Source organism: Aspergillus undulatus (genome assembly GCF_047715775.1).
Source record: "Aspergillus undulatus strain CBS 261.88 unplaced genomic scaffold BDV17scaffold_62, whole genome shotgun sequence".
NCBI lineage: Eukaryota > Fungi > Ascomycota > Eurotiomycetes > Eurotiales > Aspergillaceae > Aspergillus > Aspergillus undulatus.
The window spans coordinates 50,809-73,096 of NW_027396666.1; the positions used below are offsets into that span (position 1 = coordinate 50,809).

General features: G+C 51.9%; 7 protein-coding genes across 7 annotated transcripts; 3 read left to right on the forward strand and 4 right to left on the reverse strand.

Annotated features, from left to right (window-relative positions):
- Positions 1-423: 423 nt before the first annotated feature.
- BDV17DRAFT_284392 (uncharacterized protein) lies at positions 424-1,455 on the forward strand (the record flags this gene model as incomplete). The annotated part of the gene is made up of 2 exons (XM_073760527.1): positions 424-899; positions 957-1,455. 2 exons carry the CDS (start codon positions 424-426, stop codon positions 1,453-1,455), a joined length of 975 nt encoding a protein of 324 aa, XP_073611644.1.
- Positions 1,440-3,718, reverse strand: ergS. Its single transcript, XM_073759028.1, has one exon. The coding sequence runs from the start codon at positions 3,195-3,197 to the stop codon at positions 1,746-1,748; it is 1,452 nt and encodes a 483-aa protein (XP_073611645.1). The 5' UTR covers positions 3,198-3,718; the 3' UTR covers positions 1,440-1,745.
- A 3,360-nt stretch (positions 3,719-7,078) lies between these two features.
- On the forward strand, positions 7,079-8,164 carry BDV17DRAFT_284394 (endonuclease/exonuclease/phosphatase family protein; the record flags this gene model as incomplete). The annotated part of the gene is made up of 1 exon (XM_073760528.1): positions 7,079-8,164. One exon carries the CDS (start codon positions 7,079-7,081, stop codon positions 8,162-8,164), a length of 1,086 nt encoding a protein of 361 aa, XP_073611646.1.
- Positions 8,165-9,214: 1,050 nt separating this feature from the next.
- BDV17DRAFT_203561 (sugar porter family MFS transporter) lies at positions 9,215-11,037 on the reverse strand. The gene is made up of 5 exons (XM_073755294.1): positions 10,975-11,037; positions 10,461-10,910; positions 10,077-10,401; positions 9,717-10,011; positions 9,215-9,650 (listed from the first exon to the last, which is right to left on the reverse strand). The coding sequence occupies exons 1-5, from the start codon at positions 11,021-11,023 to the stop codon at positions 9,300-9,302; spliced, it is 1,470 nt and encodes a 489-aa protein (XP_073611647.1). The 5' UTR covers positions 11,024-11,037; the 3' UTR covers positions 9,215-9,299.
- Positions 11,038-11,491: 454 nt separating this feature from the next.
- On the forward strand, positions 11,492-14,420 carry BDV17DRAFT_273608 (bacterial alpha-L-rhamnosidase-domain-containing protein). Its single transcript, XM_073759029.1, has 2 exons — positions 11,492-11,937; positions 12,007-14,420. Exons 1-2 carry the CDS (start codon positions 11,548-11,550, stop codon positions 14,371-14,373), a joined length of 2,757 nt encoding a protein of 918 aa, XP_073611648.1. The 5' UTR covers positions 11,492-11,547; the 3' UTR covers positions 14,374-14,420.
- Positions 14,421-16,006, reverse strand: BDV17DRAFT_273611 (DUF2855 family protein). Its single transcript, XM_073759030.1, has 2 exons — positions 14,915-16,006; positions 14,421-14,848 (listed from the first exon to the last, which is right to left on the reverse strand). Exons 1-2 carry the CDS (start codon positions 15,893-15,895, stop codon positions 14,552-14,554), a joined length of 1,278 nt encoding a protein of 425 aa, XP_073611649.1. The 5' UTR covers positions 15,896-16,006; the 3' UTR covers positions 14,421-14,551.
- Positions 16,007-19,292: 3,286 nt separating this feature from the next.
- Positions 19,293-20,837, reverse strand: BDV17DRAFT_300791 (MFS transporter; the record flags this gene model as incomplete). Its single annotated transcript, XM_073764126.1, has 2 exons — positions 19,293-20,200; positions 20,255-20,837. 2 exons carry the CDS (start codon positions 20,835-20,837, stop codon positions 19,293-19,295), a joined length of 1,491 nt encoding a protein of 496 aa, XP_073611650.1.
- Positions 20,838-22,288: the final 1,451 nt, after the last annotated feature.

Consider the following 22,288-nt stretch of genomic DNA (forward strand, 5'->3'; position numbering starts at 1 on the left):
TACCAGGTGCAAAAAATCCCACCAGGGGGTTCAAGCCTCCCCACCTCCTACATCGCAGGCCAATGAGGGCTGAGCTTGCGTTGCCCGACAGCGCCCCATATTAGCCATTACACTTATATGGATCTATGGACGGACGCCAGCTCACAGCCTGCGTTCACCCTGATATCCCTCACTCGCGACCATTAAAACCTCCGTGAGAAGACTTGTTTTCCAACTTTGACTTATCGTGGCCCGTTCCGTCCCGCAAGAATCAAAATGTGGATTCGCAGCGTTCTGTGCTGTCTCGGGTGTTTCCCTTGTTGGGTCTGTCGCGTTCGTCGAAGGCGTCATAGGCGCAAAGTTCAAGCTGCATTACCAGAAGAGGAATATAGGAACCCACCTCGGGCCATATGTTCAACAAATGCGCTGCAGGACGCGTTTGTTATGGTTACTCCATATGTACTGCGCGCCGAGCTCAGTTCGCCGGGGATCGCAGAGTCAACATGTCGGGTGAACGGCGACCCTCACGATCAGGAATTTCTTCCCACTCTCCCGACTGGCTATACCAGCCTATTTGGAGAGATCAACGACAGGCAGGCTGAGCCGACTGTAAACAATCTTCAAGAGCAAAGCCCCTTCTTTACCAGCTTGCCACCTGAGATCCGCCAGCTGATCTACCGTCATTTATTCGGCGACCGCCGAATCCATCTCGACTATGACTTTGTGTGGAGTGAGAATAGATGGGTTTGGTGGCACCGAGTTTGCGATGACCCAGAAAATTGTCCCGACAAGGAACTTACTTGTCCCGAGACTGCAGATGGCGAAATGACGATGCGACTGATGGGTTGGACGTCCCGGCTGAAGAAAGACGTTGAATATCGTGTGCAGGCAATGAGCTGGCTGCAATGTTGCAAGCTAGGGTTTGTGTTTACCACATCTAAGCACATTCCAGTCCTTCTGATGCATTGGTTTGCCAGGTACCAAGAGTCTCTTCCCGTGTTATACGGCTCCAACACATTCGTCCTAACGCAGGGCATCGACCAGCTCTTTAGACTGTCGCAGGCGACGCCGCAAGAACACCGCTCACTCTTCAGAAGCCTATCCGTCGAAATCACAGTTTACCGAGCATGCGTATCCAGGCCACCGGCAATGAGCGCGGGATTTGCTGAGTACTACCGGGGCCTTTTCAATCTGCTAGAGCGGGATCTGCCAAGCCTCCGCACGCTGTCACTCTCTCTTACCAGCATGCCAGGGCCATCCAACCCACCTGTGGAGTGGACTGATGAGGACGATGATCGGTGGATTGGACCGTGGGAGCGTTTGGGGAAAAGTAGAAGGTGGGCGACACTGGAAATCAGGGTCCCAGAAAATTGGTTTGAGGTGTTTGAGGAGAGAGGGCGGCAGAGGGGAAAACAGTATAGAAAGGCGAGGTATACGTTGATGAAGGGCCTTGATCCATTCCAGAAGGGGTGGTAGAATTGATGCGGTTGCCCCTACGGACGATGCTGGCGGTTCGAATGAACCAAGATAAAATTGTATAGTAAAAAGAGACTCGTGCGAGACTGAATTGCAAACAACGGAAGAATAGAGCAAATGGATGTTGAACATCTGAGGAGAAGGTAGGAAACATATTGTCAGGCAGAACGCTAAGGAAGAAAGCACACCAGAAAAGGTGAATAAAGGCAATGCGCGCGGTTGGAAGTATGCATGCTTGGCAAAGGGGATATTCAATGAAGGAAAGGAAGGGGGGTGCTAAGCAAAGTATGTCATCGATGCGGTTGCAACTTCCTACTGAACAGGCTTCGAAGACTTATATTAGCCACATGAGTCACCGCAACAGCCTGCCGAAGAGAGGGCACTCTTGACGAAAAGACGAGATGGATAGGCGAATCTTGGGCCACATCGGGTCTGAACTTCTCAAAGTAAGCCTTCTTCCCAGATAGTGGAAGCTGCTGAAACGTATGCCGGTAGAGACGATCTGTCAGATGTGCAATGGAGCTCGGCATCCCGGACAGTTCGAGCAGTGATTCTGAGGGCTCATACCCTACGCTCAGATATGAGATGCCCAGTTGCCGGGCGTATGCCATGGACGCAAATAGGAGAAGGTCTGTAATCCCTCTCGGAGCACTGGGTGCAGCGATACAGGGGTCAACATGGTATCCATCGTTTGCACCGACCCAACGAAGAGCCGCGAATCCGTTGATTGTTCCGTGTGAATCTCGAGAGTATATGTATGTCATGAGAGAAGGCATCAGGAATGGGTCGTATTCGGTAATGAAGGCTTGGGGTTTGTTGTTAGTGTTGCGGGCTAAGCGCCATTCATCGTAGAGCGCACCAAGCTGATTTTGAAGCTTGTAGTCGGCGCCGCGCAGAGAGGGAGTGTAGATGTCTAGGGTAATGCCGCCTTTGGTCGGATTGAGGAGCTGCCTGTTCTGGGTCAGGATGCGCTTGCCCGCTGATTCAAGGACGATTTCATTCGTTTGTGGGTTCAGGATTCGGTTTGCTCCAAACTGAAGCACCGCCCAGTTTCTTCGAGAGGCGTACCGCGCCACTGTTTTACCAGCGCCGAGAAAGGCTATCCCTAGACGCTTTCGTCGACGATATTCCTTGAAATCCTTCAGAAGCTCTGGTATTTCATGAGGCTCGCACAAGGGGTCGCCCATGATGACGGCTATCTTATGAACGACCTTGAACGAAAGAGCGCCCGTTCCTGCTTTGTTGACAAATAATTGGTAACTAGGGTCTAGCAGACCCATCTGCGAAGCGAGGCCATGTTCAAAAGCTAGACGCTCAACAATCTCCGCAGATGCCGTATCATGTAGGCCAACAATTCGGTCGTGTGGCAGTGGTCCGTCTTGTTCGTCGTTCACGATAAGTTCGCTCGTGCAGCTGGGGGTTATGTCATGGGAGTTTGCGGTCAGGGCCTCAGACGAGATGCTGGCGGTGCTGGGGCTTCGAACAGTGAGTTGGTCCCCATATTGTGGGACTGACAGCAACGAGGGTGAAAGGCCGTGTACTGGTACCGTCAATCGACTATCCATGACCTGCTTATTTGTGAGAGAGAGGGAGTGGGATTGCCGGGAGCAGAGGGAACGTCCGATGGTGTCGGCAAGGAGGGCCTTCGTTCGTGGCTTTCCAGTGTTTGCAGGAATTGATGATTGTTTACGGCGACCTTTTGTGGTCTTCGTGGTCGCTTGCATGTTTTGTGTAGATGCCATGATGGCGAAGAGAAAGGAACGTTCGAGGGCCGTGGCTGAAAATGTAGAATGTACTGCAAAGGCGGGCGAGTGAAAAAGTCAACGGCTGAAGATATAGATATATGGTTTGCTGTTGAGCTGAACAATAATTGCCGTATTGCGTACAGTGGTTCACCCAGAATGGAAATTTGGAACCCAGGCCCGGGGCCCGGGTGGAATCGCTGCAGGTCCGTACCTCCGTACCCGTAATAGCCCCAACGTGGCGAATTGGTGTTAGAGAAGATAGTATGAGAATGAGCAGCGAAGGATAGCATAAGCCTCATAATGGATGGATGCCCTTATGTATGACCACCGAAATTAGGCCGACCCGAGCATTATTCAGGCAAGGGCTCGGACCGTCCATCCATCATGTCATCTCCCAACATGAAAATGGCACTCGATCGCTCACAATGGACACGGTCCTGAGCCACCTGCGAGCTTTGTTGGCCACTGGCTGCAAGAAAAGATTGCAGCCTGTTTTTCATAGCTGAAGTTCTAGGCATCTACGATTGCTATATACTCGTGAGCGGGCTAGACCTATCGAAAGAGGGAAATGCAGTGAGAGGTTGACAATCGACCCGCTTGGTGGAGCTGTGAAGTCAAGCTTTGCTTCAGGAATCCACAAGCCTCTCGCATACTGCTAATGACAATTCCGATCTTGCTAGATATCTACGACCCCAACTGGGCGCTTTATGCTTCGGCGGTTGTAATCTGGCGGCCGTCAATTGCTCGCCACATGTCAGCCCTAGCACCTGGCATTATTGTCATCCCAGAAAGTTGACGTAGGACTGGACGGGCTAGAATCAACAAATTATGGTCGGAACGTTCCGACACCTGGCCGACACCCTTAGGCAGCCGAATATCTTCAACTGCGAAGTACGGGATACGGTGGGGATCATGACACTGAACTGCGGGTCCAACCGTTCAGCCCTGCTGCCCGCGGATTCCGAAGTAACACCCGCTCAGTCTCACTCCCGTTGCTCGCGTTGGATGATGTTAAAATAAGTAATGATGTTATTGTGCACTGGCGGTATGGCAGGCCGCGATCTATCCAGTTCCGCTGCCGGCCAAGCAAGATTCTACAAGCCATTTTTATGCCGGTCTGAGCAGAAACAAACGACGTCGGTGATCTGTCAGAAATTGGTATGTTTCTAACTTGAAAAAAATGGAATATCTGGAAGAGTCATGGTATCTCACCTCCGCTGTGCCTCGAATGTCAACAGATTCAACAATAAGGGTATTTACACTCCATCGCCAAAGCAAGGCAGGCCTGTAGACCGCTGAAGACGTCCGAGCCCTACTTGGGCGGTACGTCAATGCGGACCCCACGTCTTTGGCACTGACCCGGGACACGACCGAGGGCCTGAGCAGTTTCACCCGCAGCCTGAATTTGACGCCCGGCGACAATATCGTCATTCTCGATTCTGAGCATCTTCATCATGCCTATGCGTGGATGTCGCTTCGACCAGCTAGGCTGGAGGTTAGACAGGTTCCGACAATTCTGGAGTCTCTAGAAACAGGATGCGTTGTTTCTGCCAATGCCGCGACCTTTGCACCGTATGTTGACGATCGTATAATTGCTTTTGGATTGAGCTTGATTGTTTCACAGCGGGCAATGAAACGATGTGCAAGGCATTTGCGACGCGTACCGACCGAGAGGAATGCACGTCCTGGCGGATCTGACACAGCAAGTCTGGTTTGTAGCTGTAGGTGGGCGTAAACTAAACGTCTCGGCAGCAGCATTCTCACTACACAAGGAACTGAACTGCCCGACTGGTTTAGCTGCCCTCTATGTGTACCCAGAGGTATCGAAGACGCTGGATCAAGCACCCCCTGTTGTGGGGTTCGGCGCGGTACAAAACAGTCGGTCTGATCTACTTGTCCCGGCGAACGATACTGCGTACCATCCGACTGCGAGGCGTTTTGACCATTTGAACCTCAGCCTTGATTGCCGCTGCCGCCGCGAAACCCTACCTCCAGTTCTATCTCGACACAATGGGTCCTGAGAAATGTTGAAGAACATCTGTACGCCTTGGTGTGCGCATTGTGGGCCCTGGGCATGGTAAGAACCATGCCCCTCATTTGTATATTCTTGATCCTGCACGACAGCCGGTGGACGGATGCAGGAAACCTAGCGTGGTTTTTGCGACTCTTTGAAGGAGATCTGGGACCCCTGGATGCAGGCCAAGGTCTCCTTACCAAAGACCATGTTTCTGCGCATTCCTCCAATAAACCGTACAAATAGGTTGTTTCATATTGACATGCCGCAAATTTCCGTAGGGCTCCCGTAGCTTGAGCGATGCTGTAACTTAGAATTACCGGAGCATACCGCAGCCCATGCTGCAGGCGATACTTTCGAAGCAGACATGTTATGGCTTGCGTGGAGGTCACGCATATTCTTTTCGCCTCGTCTTCATTAATAGTAGACAGGTTTGGGTCAGCAGCGTCGCAGTTTACGGCACTGAGAGTGGAGTAGGGTGACGGAATTTTAGGCGAAACCAGCAATTGTTTTTTTTTTTTTTACTGATTCGCTTTAGAACTAACTGCAGTAACACCACGGGTGGCAAGGGGGGCAATGAGAGGCACTGACTGGTTCACCTTGCAGGGAGTGGTAACGCTTCCTGCCATTTATACAACTCCACGGTCATATCACTAACGAGCCCTCTCCATGCTACTTCGTCAGCCATGGCTTTCAGGGAGGTTATTCCGGACAATAGCCGTTCAATCATCCTCGAGAGCTTAATCTGCTGCCAGAAACAGAATACAAGGGAAGTTGACTTGGCAGGTGAATTTTGGTCGTCAAAAGACCCGGCTGGTAGCCAGGCGTGCATTTCGGGGAAGTCACTGAGAGCCCGACGTTAGCAGTGAGGTCCTGTTGAGAACTACCAGGACAGCCTATAGACTGTTCCACGACCAACTTGTTTCGTCTGCTGGGATAGTTCCCTTGCATTGACAGTAGTGGCTGTCGTATCCGAAGGTTGCGTAGAACGACTTCACCCCGTTGAGGCGGTCAGGTTGTGTCAGGGAATATCAGGGGCTTTGCGGCAAGTACGGTTTTGAAAAGGAATCGCTTACGTCCTGGGAGCCCATGGCTATTGTCGGAAAAGGTAGATCTGGTGTTGGGTTGGGGTAGTTCTCGCTAGGAAGGGAGCGGGAGGAGCAACTGGATGGTGGTGTGCATGAGAGGTCTGGGCTATTTATGTCGCGAGAAAAATTAGCAAGGCTGAGCATTCTTTTCGTTATAGTTAAAAGCGACAGGATACAACTGGTCAATGCCAACAGCTGGAACAATTCGCCATTTCAGCCTGGAGCGCTACACTGCTGCTGGTGATAGGCTGGTTAGGGCTGCGGACAAGGCTGGTCCGCAAAGTAGTCCGAGAGGGAAAATGAGGTTACACATAGCCTTGCTATATCTTATAGTGTTCGAGCAATTGGTTCTTCGAAGTACGCTAATTTTGCATCTGTACGTCTATAACTTCGTCGAGGTCTACAGTCCCCTATCTGTCGTGGAGGTGTAGTAGTATAAGCGCAATATATATTTCGGTAACCAAACAGGAAAGGAATTGCGTGCGAGTTATTATGCCGCCGCTTTGATAAATTACCATAGAACAAAACACTTGTATGAATAAAGTACGATCAGAACGAAACATCATTGCTCATGACCGTATATGGTCACGGGGTTCGATTGAACAAGGCCGGTTGCAAGCGAAGTAAGTTGCTGCCTTAATTATTGGGCACCAAGGGTAAAGTCACGTGCCTGCGCTTACTGTCACTGTCTTTAACTCTTCCATCCATTTGCCAACACACCGTTCGCCATGAGGGCCATCAGATCCCTGACATCAATGTTTCATGGAAAGAAGAAGATGCCTAACATCACCGTCGTACCGAAGCATCAACTTGAGAAGCCCAACCCTCAACCGTTCTACTATTTCGACCAGACCACCGATTCTCAACAGTGGCGCCCCGCAACATCATCCTCTCTAGAAAAGAACGTTGAGCATCAGCATCAACATGACAGAGCACAAAGCGACAAAATCCATATCATTTCGTGGAACGTCGACTTTCTCGTTCCCGCCGCCATCGAACGGATGACAGCTGCCCTGAAATATCTCAGCGACTTGCAGTCCGAGCACGATGCCAAGAATCGCGCGCCTACGGTGATCCTCTTCCAGGAGATGGTCGCTTCAGACCTACAACTAATCCAGCAAGCACCGTGGATTCGAGAGAAGTTCTACATTACCGATATCTCCACGAGCCAGTGGCATTCTTCCTACGGGACAACGACACTTATCGATAGGCGGCTTTCGGTGCAGTGCGTCTTCCGAGTCCCGTACGCTTTGTCTGTGATGGATCGTGACGCTCTGTTTGTCGACGTTAACTACCAAGGTTCCATATTGAGGGTCTGTAATACGCACCTTGAGAGTCTCGGGAGCGGGATTGAAGTGCGACCGGTGCAACTCAAGCTCGCGTCGGACTTTATGCACGGCATTAATGATAACGATACCGATGGTGGTACCGAGTATCAGCTTCCCAAGCCCCATGCCGCAATACTCGCCGGCGACTTGAACGCATTTGCACCTACGGATGCAGCCGCGCCCGGTGAATGCAATCTCAACGACGCGTTTCTTGCCACCGATGGGAAGGAGAATACCGAGAAAGCCTACACATGGGGGTATCAACAAGCGTCGTGGTCGGGGCAGAAGTTCCCGCCTGCCCGTATGGATAAGGTGCTGTTTTGTGGTGGAGTTGAGGCCCTGTCATTCAAGAAGATTGGGGAGGGGCTGAAGACCACTCTCGACACATATCATTCCGACGATAGTGGGAAGGACGACGCGAGCGATCGGTTTGAGAAGGTATGGGTAACGGATCATCTTGGGCTCATGGCGGACTTTAGGATTCTTGGGCCGCCAGCTCGCCAGGCCTTGGATGGAGGATATATCGACGCATGACGATGTTGGCGAATGATATCTGGAATTTGGTCCTTTCAAGGTCACAAGGAATCCGGAATTAAGGCTTGCAGCTACGATGCAATACATTCGTCCCGGGCGCTTTTTCCTACTGATTCGAGGCTATCATGCCTTTGATGAAGGAGAATTTCACCCTCTCCAGATCGGAGGAATCTATCGCTTCCTATATTTCCTTGTTCTCCATGACGACCGGAGAATGGGTCCACACCAGAAGCAGTGATTGCCCGTCGGACTCAAAACATTTCTCAGTGTCGTCTCATATCGCCGCATCATGGTAAGTGCCGGCGGGCGTGAACAGTGTAAAGCTCACTATTGCTAGAGACTGTACTCCGGGGCTCTTCTTGCAATCTGTTCAGTATTGAATCGAGCCGCGTCATAGAGAACTCGGAAGTAGTAGCGCGCATCGAAGGCTAAATTTTGTGTCGGGGAGAGCATTGCCCGTGATCCTAGCCGGGTTGATGTGGAAAGGCTCACCAGAAGTCTCATGTAATCTCCACGGCTGGCATGGAACGATGCCAACCACCATTGCCGGTCTGGGGCCGAGTCATCCCGCGTAACCCTATCCTCGACCTTGTGGCCCAGAAACGTGGAGCCGAGCTCAGTCAGAGATACCGCGAAAACAGCGCTACAAAGGTGCACGCGCCGCCGTCAGTACGATGGAGACGAACCCGGGGTGCTGATTTGTCAGGCCGTGCAACGGCTGCGCAGTCTCGAGGCTCGCTTGCAACTTCCATGCTCTAGTGCACCAGATGGTCCCATCGAGAAGTGGGGAACGGTTTCGTCCCCGGACTTGGCGGCGGCGTTCGCGATGTCTCATTGCAAGTTCGCCGCCACTAGAGGTTAGGCCTCGCACTAAGGACCCTAAGTCGGAGTTAGTGAGAGCTAACGGTTACAGATGACTGGCTTTTGACGACGCACCGTCCGGACCTTACTGGAGCAAAGAGGGAGAGGACTGGAGCGGTGAAAAAGATGACTGAAATTGTGTGATTCAAGGGATCGGGTGGCAACAAGTGCGGGAAATCCGAGATTTGTCATTATCCTTATACAGTTATACTAGTACACAATCATTTCTGGCCTTGCCTGGCCTGGCTTAAGCAACTCCAAAGCGGGAACCACGCTAGGCCTTCTCCTCCCTCCCAGTCTCCACCTCCACATGCATCGCGCGCTCCTTCTCCATCGCCGCCTGCGCTGCATCCGGGTCCTCCATCGCATGAGGCACAAGCTGATCACCAAACAGTTCATCAATCTGCTCGAGCGTCCGCCCCTTAGTCTCCGGGTAGAAGAAGTAATAGCACGTCGCTGCGATCAAGTTCAGCCCGAAGAAGAGGTAGAAGTACTTGAAGCCGACGTCGTCAAGTGCATTAGGCGTAAACTGCGCGAAGACGAGGTTCACGGTCCAGTTTGTAAATGTTGTGAGAGCGTTGCCGAGGGCGCGGACTTCGATGGGGAAGATTTCAGCGGGGTAGACCTGCCGATTATAAATGTCATGACTTCTGCAAGAAGAAAGTGAGAGATTAGGAAGGAAAGAACTTACCCAAGAAATAATCCCCACAGGGGTATAGAACAAACTAAAGACAAAGTTCATGGCCACCATACTCCGTAGCTGGTTGGTATTGTTCTGGTCCATGTACTGCGCTTGAACGGCATTGACCAGCAATGCAGCGCCGAGAAATAATGCTGAGACATAGAGTGGCTTGACGCGCCCGACTTTGTCAACGAGGTATAGACCGATCGTGCAGTAAACAATTGACAGCGCACCACTGATACCAATGATCATGAGGGAGGTCTGGTTATCGATGCCGAGGATCTCGTAGATGCGCGGGCCATAACTATAGAGTCACAATCAGTACAATACTCCTTGCAACCCACTGAAAAGAAAGAATTGGGAGCTTACTAGTTAATGACATTAATCCCACTCAACGGCCCAAAAGCCTGAACACCACAGCCCAGAATCAACCGTCTGCGCCACGACGGCTTCGTGATGATTGTTTTCCAGCTGGTATTTCCCGCCGCGCGATCAGCGGCAATCACGTCGCGGATCTCACGGAACTCGAGCTCGACTGTATCGTCTGACGCGCCCTTTCGCAGACGCCTTAAGATAGCCTTGGCCTCCTCGTGCCGGTCTTTCTCCATCAGCCAGCGAGGGGATTCGTCAAGGAACCAGATTCCCGCAACGAGAATGAGACCGGGGATGTTTTGGAAGGCGAGGGGGAAGCGCCCTGCTGCTGTTAGTATTCCGCTTACGGGGATATGGAATGACGATCAAAGGCAGTCATACAAGCAAACTCATTCGTCGAAAACGAACACCCGTACCCCAACCACTGCGCAACCAAAAACCCCCAGGACAACATCCACTGCAGCAACCCCGACATACTAGCCCGCCACTCCGGCTCCGAGAGCTCAGCCGCATACATCGGGATGGTAGACGTGAGCATTCCCACCGCAACGCCCGCAATAAACCGGCCGACGATGAGCATCTCCATGCTCACTGCCCCAGCCTGAAGGGCGCAGCCAAGCAGCGAGACAATTGCACCGGCGAGGATGGTCATCTTGCGGCCTGCCCAGTCCGCTCCGGCCATGTTTACCATTGTACCTAGGATTGCGCCGCCCTGGAATGAGGAGACGATTCCGCCGGTTACGGTTGCTGAGGGGTCGGAGAAATATGCTTTGAATGTGTCGAGGGAGATGGTCGATGTTATTATACCGCTGTCGTAGCCGAAGAGGAAACCTATATGTGTTAGATCGTGTCAGCGGGAGTAGGGCTGTGGCGAGGCAATATTAAGGAAGCTTACCTCCTACGGCAAGGAAGACGGCCGAGAAGACGGTCTTGACGGAGATCATGGCGACGGTCCCGGAACTGGTAGTGGGCGATACTGAGGAGAAGGTCGAGACATCATCGATTCTGGGCAGCGAGACCCTTTATATACTGGACCCAACCCGTCAAGCCTTTCAGCACCTGGATATGGAATAGCGCACCAACTGACAGCACATGGCACAATGCGGGGCCACACGGGGAATGATACCCCGAGCTGAAACAAAGATTTTACCTATCATGCCATTCCATACGGTATATAACGCAGGCCAGATGGCAAGAGCAAGCGATTCAGACCAGTCGGGATTATGTGGGGAAGAATTGGGGAACGGGACTTAGGGCTTGGGGAAAGTGGACTCGGGTCTTCCGAAGTAAACGGCGAACGGGCCTCGGTGAAGCGCAGACCGATGGGCCCATTCGAGTGGATCCGGTTAGAATTACCTGAATTACTTTTAGCTAGAGCTGTAATCCGGGTGAGGGGTGTGTCTCCAACAACTTTTTGTTCCAAGCCTACCACTAGTTCTCTGACCTGACCTGTTGAGGGTTATGCAAAATGGAGGTCTCTCGCTGCGGAATTCACGGTTTCCACGAGACCATTGGCATTGATACCGATGATATTCGCTTTTTCTGGGTGCTTGATGCAGGGGGTTCTAAAGCGCGACAAGCTGCCTATCGCATCAGAGTATCCTCGAAAAAGAGTGAACTTGGGGAGCAATCAGCCATTGCTACGGATGGCTGGGACTCAGGAAGGGTTGAAAGTGAAGCGCAGCGAAATATCGTCTGTAAACCAGAAGCTGGCTTCAAGTCAACTACGTTCTACTACTGGCAGGTGACAGTGTGGGATCGGGATGGACACTCGCTCAAGAGCGCGATTAATGAATTCTATACCTCATATCCGCGATCTTCGCGGCTTCTGCCCCCTTATAGTATGAACCAGACCTACGTGAGTCCCCCACCCCACCCTAATTCGATAATCACCCCCCAGCTCGTTCTAACAGAGGTGTTTGGATAGATGCCGCATTCAAGCTTAATCTTCCGCACCTGGTTCGAAAACGAAGCCGACCGCTGGAAAGCCGTCTGGATCGGCAACGGCGGCGACAAACCACTCTACCTACGCAAGTCGATTCAGCTTCCTGGTACCCGACGACTATCGCGCGTGATCATCTTCGCCTCTGGCCTCGGTCACTTTAATCTCAGCGTGAACGGCAGTCCCGCGTCAGCTCACGTCCTTGACCCCGGCTGGACGAACTACCACCGCACTGTGCAATTCGTCGGGTACGACGTGACATCCACCTGGAAGGAAAGCGAGAACGTCATCGGCGCACATGTAGGCAACGGCTTCTACGCTGGTGACCAAGGCAATCGCTTCTTCTGGCCGATGTACGAGGATAATACCTATGTCCGATACGGGAACGAGCTGTGTTTCTTCGCCGAGGTCCACATCCACTATGAGGATGGGTCGCTTGAGACTATCGTATCGGACCCCAGCTGGAAGGTTAGAGAGAGCGCGACGACGCTAGCGAATATCTATGCTTCTGAGGACCATGACAGGCGGGCGTACCCCATAGGTTGGGATGCTCCTGGGTTTGACGATGGGACCTGGACAGATGCGAAGCCGCTCACTGGACCTAGGGGGAAACTTCGCTATCAAAGCCAGCCACCGGTTGTTCTACACAATACATTCAATCCCGTCGCGACAAAGACTCTCCACCCTGGAGTGACAATGTTCGACCTCGGTCAGAACTCGAGTATCATGCCACAAGTCTCAGTTAGTGGCCCTGCTGGTTCAGAGATCATAATCCGATACGCCGAGACAATTGACGAGGTGGGCGCCGTTTACATGCCCGATCCGCTATTCAAAGAATTCGAGTACGGCGTATACACAAAGTTCACTCTCGCTGGAACGAGCGAGCCAGAAATCTGGACACCCGACTTCTCATTCACAAGCGCAAGATACATCCAGATCGAAGGCGCATCACTCGACAACTCCGACAACCTACCAACCATCCACTCTGTTAGCGCCAGACACGTCTCCTCCGCCGCGAGAAAGCTGGGCTATGCTAAAACCGACAAAGAGGATGTAAATGCACTCATTAACGCCTGCTACTGGACCTTCTCGTCCAACATCTTCAGCTACCACACCGACTGTCCGCAGATTGAGAAGTTCGGGTGGCTTGAGGTTACGTCTCTGCTCTTTCCAGCAACACAATACGTTCGGGACATGGAATCCCTATATACTAAGATTCTGGACGATATCGTTGATGCCCAGGAACCCAATGGGCTCGTGCCCACCATGGCACCCGAGATCCGGTATATGTGTGGACCACTCCACGATACGATAACGTGGGGTTGCGCTATTGCATTCCTACCCGAGTTGATCAAGAGGTACTATGGTTCGACGCATGTCTTTGAAAGAATATACCAGCCTTGTGTGCGGTATATGGAGTACATGCACAGCAAAGAGCGAAAGGGCGGGTTAATCGAGCATGGTCTCGGTGACTGGGGCCGCGACATTGCATTCGGGAATCATCAAGCGAATATCGAGACGGCGGTTTACTATCGCTGTTTACGGAATGTAGCCCTTATGGCGCACGAACTCGGATACAGCGAGGACGAGAAAAAGTACACGGCCTGGGCAGATCGCATCTACGCCGTCTATAACAAGCACCTCCTCATCACAGACAAGACCATCCGCGGCCAAGCATTCTACACGTCCCTCGACAACCCCGAAGAAACAGACTGCACGATGGTAGCACAATCAATCGCGCTGCAATTCGGACTCGCCCCCACCCAGTACCGCGCCGATATAATAACCTCCTTCCTATCCGCGTGCTCCGCATCCGGCAATAGAATCGAAGCCGGCGAAATCGGCCTCAAATACCTCTGGAACACACTGGCGGACCCAGACGTAAACCGACCCGATATTGTTCTCGAAATGGCGCGCCAGGAAGAACACCCCTCTTACATGCGGTTCTTGCGCCGCGGTGAGACGACCCTTTCCGAGTTCTGGCAGGATGCCTGTCGGAGTAAGTGTCATGATATGCTAGGGACGATCTATGAGTGGGTTTATGAGGGGGTGTTGGGAGTTAGGACGGAGAGCGATGCTTATCGGAGTTGGAGTTTGCGGCCACCGTTTAATAGTGAGTTTGGGAAGGTCGAGGGGGAGGTTGAGTGTCCTTATGGTGTTATCAAGGCGAGGTTTGAGAGGAAGGAGGGTGGGAACGTTGAGGTGGGTGTTAGGGTCCCGACTGGTACCGTTTGTACTCTGTATATCCCAGCTTATGGGAGGGTTGTTGAGGGGTTGGATTCGGAGAGCTTTGTCAACGAGGGGCAGGTGGTCCTCACCCAGGGCACTTACGAGTTGGTTGTTCAAGCTTGAGAGTGATGCCGAAGATGTCATGCATCCATAGATATACATTAGAGTATTCGAACAGCAATGTATTTTCATTTCGCGATACATATTACCTATGGCCGTCCAATATATCTATCTCCCAGGAGCACAAACATCACATGAAAGCGAGGCAGTCATACGCGTTTTTCTCCCATGTGTCCGAACGCTAAACATGGTAGAGCAGCGCCTCGTCAGGCTTAACCTGACTAGCGGACAGCGCATCCCAACCGCCTTCCAGCCCATCCTTACCAGTAATGCCTTGTCCCCAAACAAGACGAAGATCAGGCGCGACACTATCCCGACTCTCCAGTAGCAGGTTGAATCGATGTTGCAGCTCCTGCTGGTACTTTGCCATACCTGTCAGTCGTATGGCGGACTCGACAACGGGAGACGTGTTGAACTGCTGTTTGTTGAGGCTTGCAAATGAGGCTTGCGCGGCCTGGATGTCTTCGCTGGTGTAGACCTGATTTACACACGTTAGCTTGGCCCAGCTCAATTCCAAGCGCCTGTATGGTGTGCAGATAAGTACCTTTTGTTGATTTCCCACAGCAAGAACTACAACTCTAACCCCCTTCAGCTCCTCCATCGCTTCAATGATGCGATGAATCTTTTCAAGGGCCCCGTCCCTGGCCCCAAAATCCGCAATGACAATTCGTTCAGGCTTAAGAGCAGCAATCCATTCGGCTCCCGTCTCAAGCTCCGAATACGCAACGTTCCAAACAGGAAACCCTGGCTTCGATTTCGCCGCTGCTTCATCCAGTGCCCCAGGAAGAGATGTAACCTGCAACAGCCCCAGCGGCCCAGCACTCCTGGGTCTCTGGGAGAAATTGAACGCGACAGTCCGCGCGGTCTTCCCGCTCGCTGAAAGACTAACGAAGACACTCTTTGATAAATCTGCGTCTTCCGCGCCCCATCCGCTACCCTCACCTATCGCCCCGCTAAGCGGGTGGATGGGAGGGTGGTTCGCCGGGTCGGGAGTAAAGGCGTACTCGCTCAGCACGTACCCAGCCATGAAGATAGGTCTCAGACCACCGACAACCCAGCCTAGCTCGCTCAGGTCCTTTCCTTGTGTATCGAAAATACTAAGCCGGTTATATATCGGCATCAATGTCTGCCGATGGGCTGAAACCTCTTTATAGTGCCCCTCCACCTCAGCGGGCGCAATTTCCAAGTCCACAGCGCGGGACGATGTAGGCCAGAATCCGTACAGTGCTGTTCCTGGCGTTATCTCAGGAACGGTGCTCTCGAGGACAGTCGCCAGGCCCCATGCTGGTACGATTCCCCATTCGGTGGGGTCGTTGTAGGGCGCTGGTGCGGATGGCGGGACGGGGTATGTATCCCACCATGCGAGCCGGGTACCGTGGAGGGCGTAGGAGAGATTATTGGATGAAAGGGAGAGGAGGGAGGAGCGGATGCGAATGGAGGAGGGTTTTAAGGGGGTCGTTGGGTTGGGGAGCTGGAATGTTGCGTGTTTGGTGTTGTTGGCTTTGGAAATGACGTGGACGTCCATGGTGAAGCTCTTGCAATGCGTAAATGCGATGAGATGTATCAATGGTGTTTGTCTAGTGATGTCTAGAGATTTTCCTGGGATTTATTCATGCAAGCTGTGCTTCAGATATGCAGGTGAGATACGTGGACTTCTTTGTCCGCCCCCACTTCAGCTCGCGAGCCTCAGTTGTGTGTCATGTGAGCACTAAGCATGCGTCAGGATCCTTCGCTTATTGACTCACACTACTTGTACAGACTCTGAGGCTGAGGCCGAGAATAACCAGGCTTCTTTGCGACGACGATACCCTCATTACAAAATCGGTGGACCAGGTCTATCTTGTCCGATTCAACTAGATTCCTAATGGGTCACAACGTCTTTTCTGGCAAATAACGGGGCTATTGTATCCAGTCCACAATTTACATTCTTCGCAAACTATTCAAACAACGCTCATGAGTCAGCTAATGCGAAGCATCCAGCTAGCCCCACGCAGTTGGAGGATTGGAGTACTAGATGTTCGCTTATAGAGTGGGAGTACTAAGCTAGTAGAAATGGCTTGCTCATTACCACACCACCATGTCTGGTCAGCCAATCTATCCTGGTTGACGCCATGTTGTCGCTGCTATTCCAGTAGGGGAATAGGTGGGGCGAATATTCGCATTCAGACCATCCCATGCGTCAGAATCGTTGGGGGACTTACCACCAAGCCTGTGCCATGCCGTATTTGCATCTGTCCTTGTGCGTACGTACGGGCGTAAGCTACATGAGTTTCTGGTAGTAGCATTGAGGCATAAGCTCGTCGGAGAATAAAATCTCAGTTTCGCGTTGCGCCCTTACTCTTATATGGATCAACTCGAGGAACTTCTAGGGGCGTTTGCCATCATCTCCGGCGTTATATATCAACACGTTGAGTCTAGGGTGAGGCGTGAGGTTGTTTGCGACGTATCTGGTTGACAGTTGTCGCTTCCAGTCAGTGCTTGAGATAGCGGTCGGTGAATATCATGAAGATATGGTGTAATTAGAGCATTAGAGCATTCGCATGGTTGGGATTGAACCGCCGATATGCAGCTTCCCCGTTGTAAAAGGGCTTGTAGTAAGGTAGTTTATTGGCTCTGATAAGGTCAATGAGAGAAGAGGCTGACAAGTGACATCCACGGTGAAACAAGACACAAAAACCATGGCGGTCATGCAGGAGATTGGGGACTAGTCGTAAGAACACCATGGGGATCCTCGATGCTACTGGAGTGGCTAGACTGATGCTCTAGGGGTCAACGTGGACGGAGTGCATTTGGCAGTTGGCGCGCAGTTTGATCATCGATAGGAACGCGGAATCGAGCCCTGCATATCATAGTAGGATATAAGCACCAGCCAGTAGTTCCAATTAGATTTCTTCGCTACTCATGCTGAGGGCCGTTATGGGGGAACGTTGATTGAGGGCTGGACCTAGATTCTTTCATCTCTGATCTCTGTTGCCTGGAGTGGATTCCTATTCAGGAAGCAGCTCGATCCGCAGTTCACTCTTGGCCATAGAGATTACCAGCTCGGGTTAGCTGTTACACTGTCTTGACGTCCAGGGGCATTTTTTGAGGTGCGCAAGCCACAAATTCTGCAAGGTCTGGTAGCCCTAACCCGATGTACCCGGGGTCCACGGGCCCCAAGGTCCACGGTACAGTGGAGTCTATCAGGAACAGGAACTTGTGAGGAACTGTAGCCTAGCTGTGCCCCGGTGAGCTTAGTCCTCCAACGTGAGCCCATTAAATGCGGGCATGATCGAATAGGGCTTGCCTGGACTACGCTAAAAACCCGCGAAATCACGACATGTTCAATGGTCTCATGATGGCGTCCCGACCCGAATTCACCACAAAGGACTGCGCTCAGCTACCTAGGCCTGCGACAGGAGGAGAGGAAAATTCAACAGTCAGAGACCCGCCTGCCAAAACTGCAAGAGAACCAACTGGGGGCGAACTACATGGACTGATTTCACAGGAAGAGAAGCTCTGCTCTTCACCAACACTTGTGGATGAAGTTGGAGATGCTCCAACACCAAAGGTACAGTCCCATCATCAGCTCCCAGAACATGAAGTTTTCAATAATCCAGGATACATCACCGAAACCTATCATTCGGGCAGTGTTTACGTCTTCCCAACGCCATCTTTTCGGCACGGTGTGTATCGAAACCTTGTTGCGGCGCATCGGATATTCCTTGTCGATATACTAGGGGCAATATGGAGGCGCTGGAACGATGGGATATACTTCATTTGGTGCGGAGCAGGCTCCGCTACAATATGAGTGGGGTTTGCTTTGCTTTTAGTGACTCGGGTTGTAAATTAGCACGGACTCTAAATTAAACCGGAGTAACGACGTGAATGAAATGATACTACACAAACCGCTTCGGACGCACTGCATCTATCTCCTGGGCTAACGGTGTATTCGCTGTAGGCACTGATATATACTGTGAGTACCGATCTCATGAATATTGGCCTAGACGGTACAAAAGGCTCGAAAGCTTAGTCGATAGGTGAGTCCCGTATCGACCTGGACGTGGCCTTCCGCAATTCTCGGGATTTTAGGCCAGAGTTCCGCCGCTGTATATCCCCCGCACCGCCAAAGAGGCTAAAGGTGCAGTGCACCTGCTGCTAAACATGGCAGGCAACTTTGACACTACGTGATGGCCCATGAATTTCCCTTAACATTGTGGTGGTCCAACGAAGATTCAACTTTAAGACCAGCAAATCTATATTACCGTCGTCTCCCTCCTAAATCCTAAAAGTGTAATTCTGCAAGTAAATATACCTTGGATTCGCCCACGACGCTGGTATCTACCATTGCAGGTAAGAATCTCGCGAGGCCTGGATTGCTGTGCAAGCATAATGTCGGCATAGACTCACGGAGATCCTGACTACTGCTAACATAAACGGTGCCGTGAGGGGACCATTATAACAGTGCAGCGCAATTAGCTATTGCATGTGCTATCAATCACCCGGCTTAAGTTTTCCTCAAGTGTATTACCAGGAATCACACCTGCTCTTTCATAAGACACCCGAGCGGCCTCTTAGGCGGCCTAGGCCATATTATCTACACAAGACCGAGCTACTGTACAGAGTATATTGATCTGAGGTATCTAAATGGCATGAGTTCGGAAAGGTAATGCTGAATGGAATACAGAACAGGCCCCGATACTATCTAGTGCTGAAGTTGACTCTCATTGGTAAGCCTGTCCTGCGAAATATATCGTTGATCCGAAAGACTCATACATTCTGAAAGGGCGGGCGAAGATCAGGGGCAGGGGCTAACACTATTCCCTAGGTTCCAAGTACCCCCAGGCAATACAGTCTACCCAAAATAACATCCTGGCTCTACTGAATCCCCAGGGGCTCTGCCGAACCTGGCGCGCCCACGGGAATAAGGCACCCTACCCAGCTCAATATCTCGACCTCGCCCTTGCTCTCAACCTCTCCCCCCAAGCCCAAAGCACAAACGGCGCAGGCACACCCAGAACCAATCCCAAAAAGGCGATCGTACTATTCGCCCACCCATACCCAAGAACCTCATACATCCTCGGCGAAAAAAGCGGAAAACAAAACGCCGTCAAACTGCGTAGGAACTGGCTTGCCGCGGACACACTACCCACATGCTCGGGGTACGACTCCATCACGTACGCTTGCATCGGCATCCCGTTGCTTTGCATGCCCAGGGCGGCGATTATCATACCTAAGTCCACGATCGCCCAGTGTAGATGGTACGCCGCTGCCCAGCCGTAGAAGAAGAGGCCTAGGGGTCCTGCAATTGCGCCGAGGAGTTCCAGGGGAAGGCGCGATTCAGGGGCATGTGGGCGGGAGAGAGTTACTGTCCAGTATCTGTATAGCCGGTCCATTAGGTAGGCCGTTAGTTGGGATCCGGCGATTTCGCCCATTGCGACGGCGATGTAATGCAGACCGCTGATCTCGACGGATTGGTTGTATTGGTCTGTCCAGAGGGAGGAGAAGGTTGAGAGAACTATGTAGAGGATTCCATAGTAGAACGCCGCGATGATGGATGAGATTTGGATTATGGGGTGGAAGGCGAGGAGGCGGAGGGGACGGATTAGGGCTCGGCTGAGGACAGACCTGGGCGATTCATGTCCATGCAGGCGTTCATCGGCCGTCATATATCGTGCTTCACGCGTATTCTGTCGGAGACGCTCCGCTCGCGATCGCAAAATTAGGGGACCGTAGGTCTCCTTGAAGACGCTGAATGAGACTAGGGCCATGACTGCTTGGAAGATCGATGTGGACCAGAACATCCAGCGCCAGGTGGTTCGGCCGGCCATAAAGCCGCTGATAATGGGTCCTGCATCTGTTACTTGATCCTTTATTGTCTGATCTCGAAGGGATGAGCACGTACCGACAGCAGCCCCAAGCAAGGGGATAAGTTGATAAATGGCCAGGGACCTTCCGCGCTGATAAGGTCGCCATACGTCTCCGAGTACTCCCGCAGCGAGAGCATAAATGGCACTTGCGCCAAACCCGGCAAGAAACCGCGACGCGATAAGCAACTCCTTGCTATTCGCAAACCCGCAAACGAGATTCCAGACAAGGAACCAGACATTGGACGCGTGGAGAACAGGCTTCCTTCCATAGATCTCCGACAGCGGCCCAATGAAAAGTGGTCCGATTGCAGTCGCCAGTAGATAAATTGACATGGCCATCGCAGACTCAGCCGAGTTCATACCGAGCTCCTTCGCGATCGTCGAGAGGGCAGGTGCCATGATAGTCGAGACCATGATGCGGTTGAAGCCAGTCGCGGAGAGGACATCGGTAACAGCCCACTTGCGACCGATCGGCCAGTCCTTTGGGTTTTCGGCATCGTACGGCTCTGCGAATGCGACGAGGAATGGATCGTTGTCCTTGCTTGGATTTCGACCGATGGGGTTGAGTTCGACGTCTATCAGGGGAGCGGCAGTTATGGGGTCGGTGTTGGCGGACATGACGTCGGGGTTGATGGCGACTAGACGGCACCTACTTCGGAAGTAAGCCAAATGCTATCCGGGGAGAGTCAAGAGTTAAATAGACCCTGAGATGAGCACGAGATGGGGTAAGCGCAGATAAACCTCTGAACTCGGCACAACCCCAGGATCAGATAAGATTGATAAAACCGGCCGATATAACCTCGTCATCCGGATACAGCGGCATTTCTATATGAAGGATGCAATGTAAGCCCTAGTGGGCTATCACGGCTGAATTTTCAATATGGTTGGATCGATCATTGGTCATTCTGTTCCCTTCGGAGACCGTTAGCGAGCAGCTTGGTTTTCACCATATTGGCAAGCTGGAGATAATGGGACTATGGCCCCCAATACGGTGTAGAAATCGATTTTCCAATCCCAAGAAGTTTTTATTTATTACAAGCCAGTAACAGGACATGTTATGACGTGTTTATCTGTTAAATCTCGCTTGATAGAAACAGTTGATTCAGTTCGTCGAGCAGGGCACAAGTCAGCTGGAGGTATAAGTATATCGAGCTTGGGCACGTATACACAGAGCGCTCTAGTCGAAAGATCTCCCTTCTGAAGCGCCGCTCGATTGCCGTTGACCCTACTCTCCGCAAAGATACGACATGCGACGTCTTTATTGTGGATTCACTGGCAGTACATTTGCCCAGAACGCTAACCGAAACCTTGCATCAGATGGTTACGATGCAAGCGTCACGGGATACGGGACAAGGCTTTATAGACTCCCTTAGAACCATTGTCCTTCGGGCTCATCGTGTTGTAATCTCAGGTCCCAAAGTCTTTCAACCTGCTTCGTATGTTTGCAGGCGTCATGAAAGTTCCAGCGTGCGGCCTCAGGCACCAGGAAGCTTTCTCCCCAACGCCAGAATGCAGTAGCCATGTTGTAATTCAGCTGCAATGACATCTTATTTGCGAGTACCGGACAGACAACTGCATTCTCAAAAGATAACCGCAATCAGAATGTCGATACGCCAATACGTGGAGAGTAACAGATCCAAATTGGGTCAAGATGATTGTTCTGCTGTACCACCTCGGCGGCGAGGCCGTACATTGCCTTGAGAGATGGGGAATAGACTCGGGAAAGATAGAGCCTAACCCGGTCACATCCTTGGTCCCTTCGACTTTCCACGTGGAGGACGTATGCTCCACTATTTACTTGAAGACGGCAAATCTATACGCCGTGACGATGACTCGGAGCGGAACTGTTTTGTTCAAGCACATTTATTGGCCGCTCTTTTTGGTCACGCAAAAGGACTTGGACGAGGCGTTGGCCAGCTTCGTCTAGTTCAAGGCTAATGGGCAAGTGGCGGGGTCGTAGCGGTGGCGTCCGTTTAACATGTGATGGGTTTATTTGGCAGCATCTGGTAGGGGGTAGGGGCCGGAGGTGCTGGAAATTGGGGGGGGTCCTCGGTACATGCATAAAAGCG

Bases quoted from the DNA above. Each gene is read 5' to 3' on its own strand.
- ergS (XM_073759028.1), bottom strand. From the start codon at position 3,197: ATGGCATCTACACAAAACATGCAAGCGACCACGAAGACCACAAAAGGT.
- BDV17DRAFT_203561 (XM_073755294.1), bottom strand. From the start codon at position 11,023: ATGATCTCCGTCAAGACCGTCTTCTCGGCCGTCTTCCTTGCCGTAGGA. The intron at 10,911-10,974 runs GTAAGCTTCCTT...TAACACATATAG, and splicing joins CGTCTTCCTTGCCGTAGGAG to GTTTCCTCTTCGGCTACGAC. The intron at 10,402-10,460 runs GTATGACTGCCT...TAACAGCAGCAG, and splicing joins TTCGACGAATGAGTTTGCTT to GGCGCTTCCCCCTCGCCTTC.
- BDV17DRAFT_273608 (XM_073759029.1), top strand. From the start codon at position 11,548: ATGGAGGTCTCTCGCTGCGGAATTCACGGTTTCCACGAGACCATTGGC. The intron at 11,938-12,006 runs GTGAGTCCCCCA...GTGTTTGGATAG, and splicing joins ATAGTATGAACCAGACCTAC to ATGCCGCATTCAAGCTTAAT.
- BDV17DRAFT_273611 (XM_073759030.1), bottom strand. From the start codon at position 15,895: ATGGACGTCCACGTCATTTCCAAAGCCAACAACACCAAACACGCAACA. The intron at 14,849-14,914 runs GTACTTATCTGC...TGTGTAAATCAG, and splicing joins CTGTGGGAAATCAACAAAAG to GTCTACACCAGCGAAGACAT.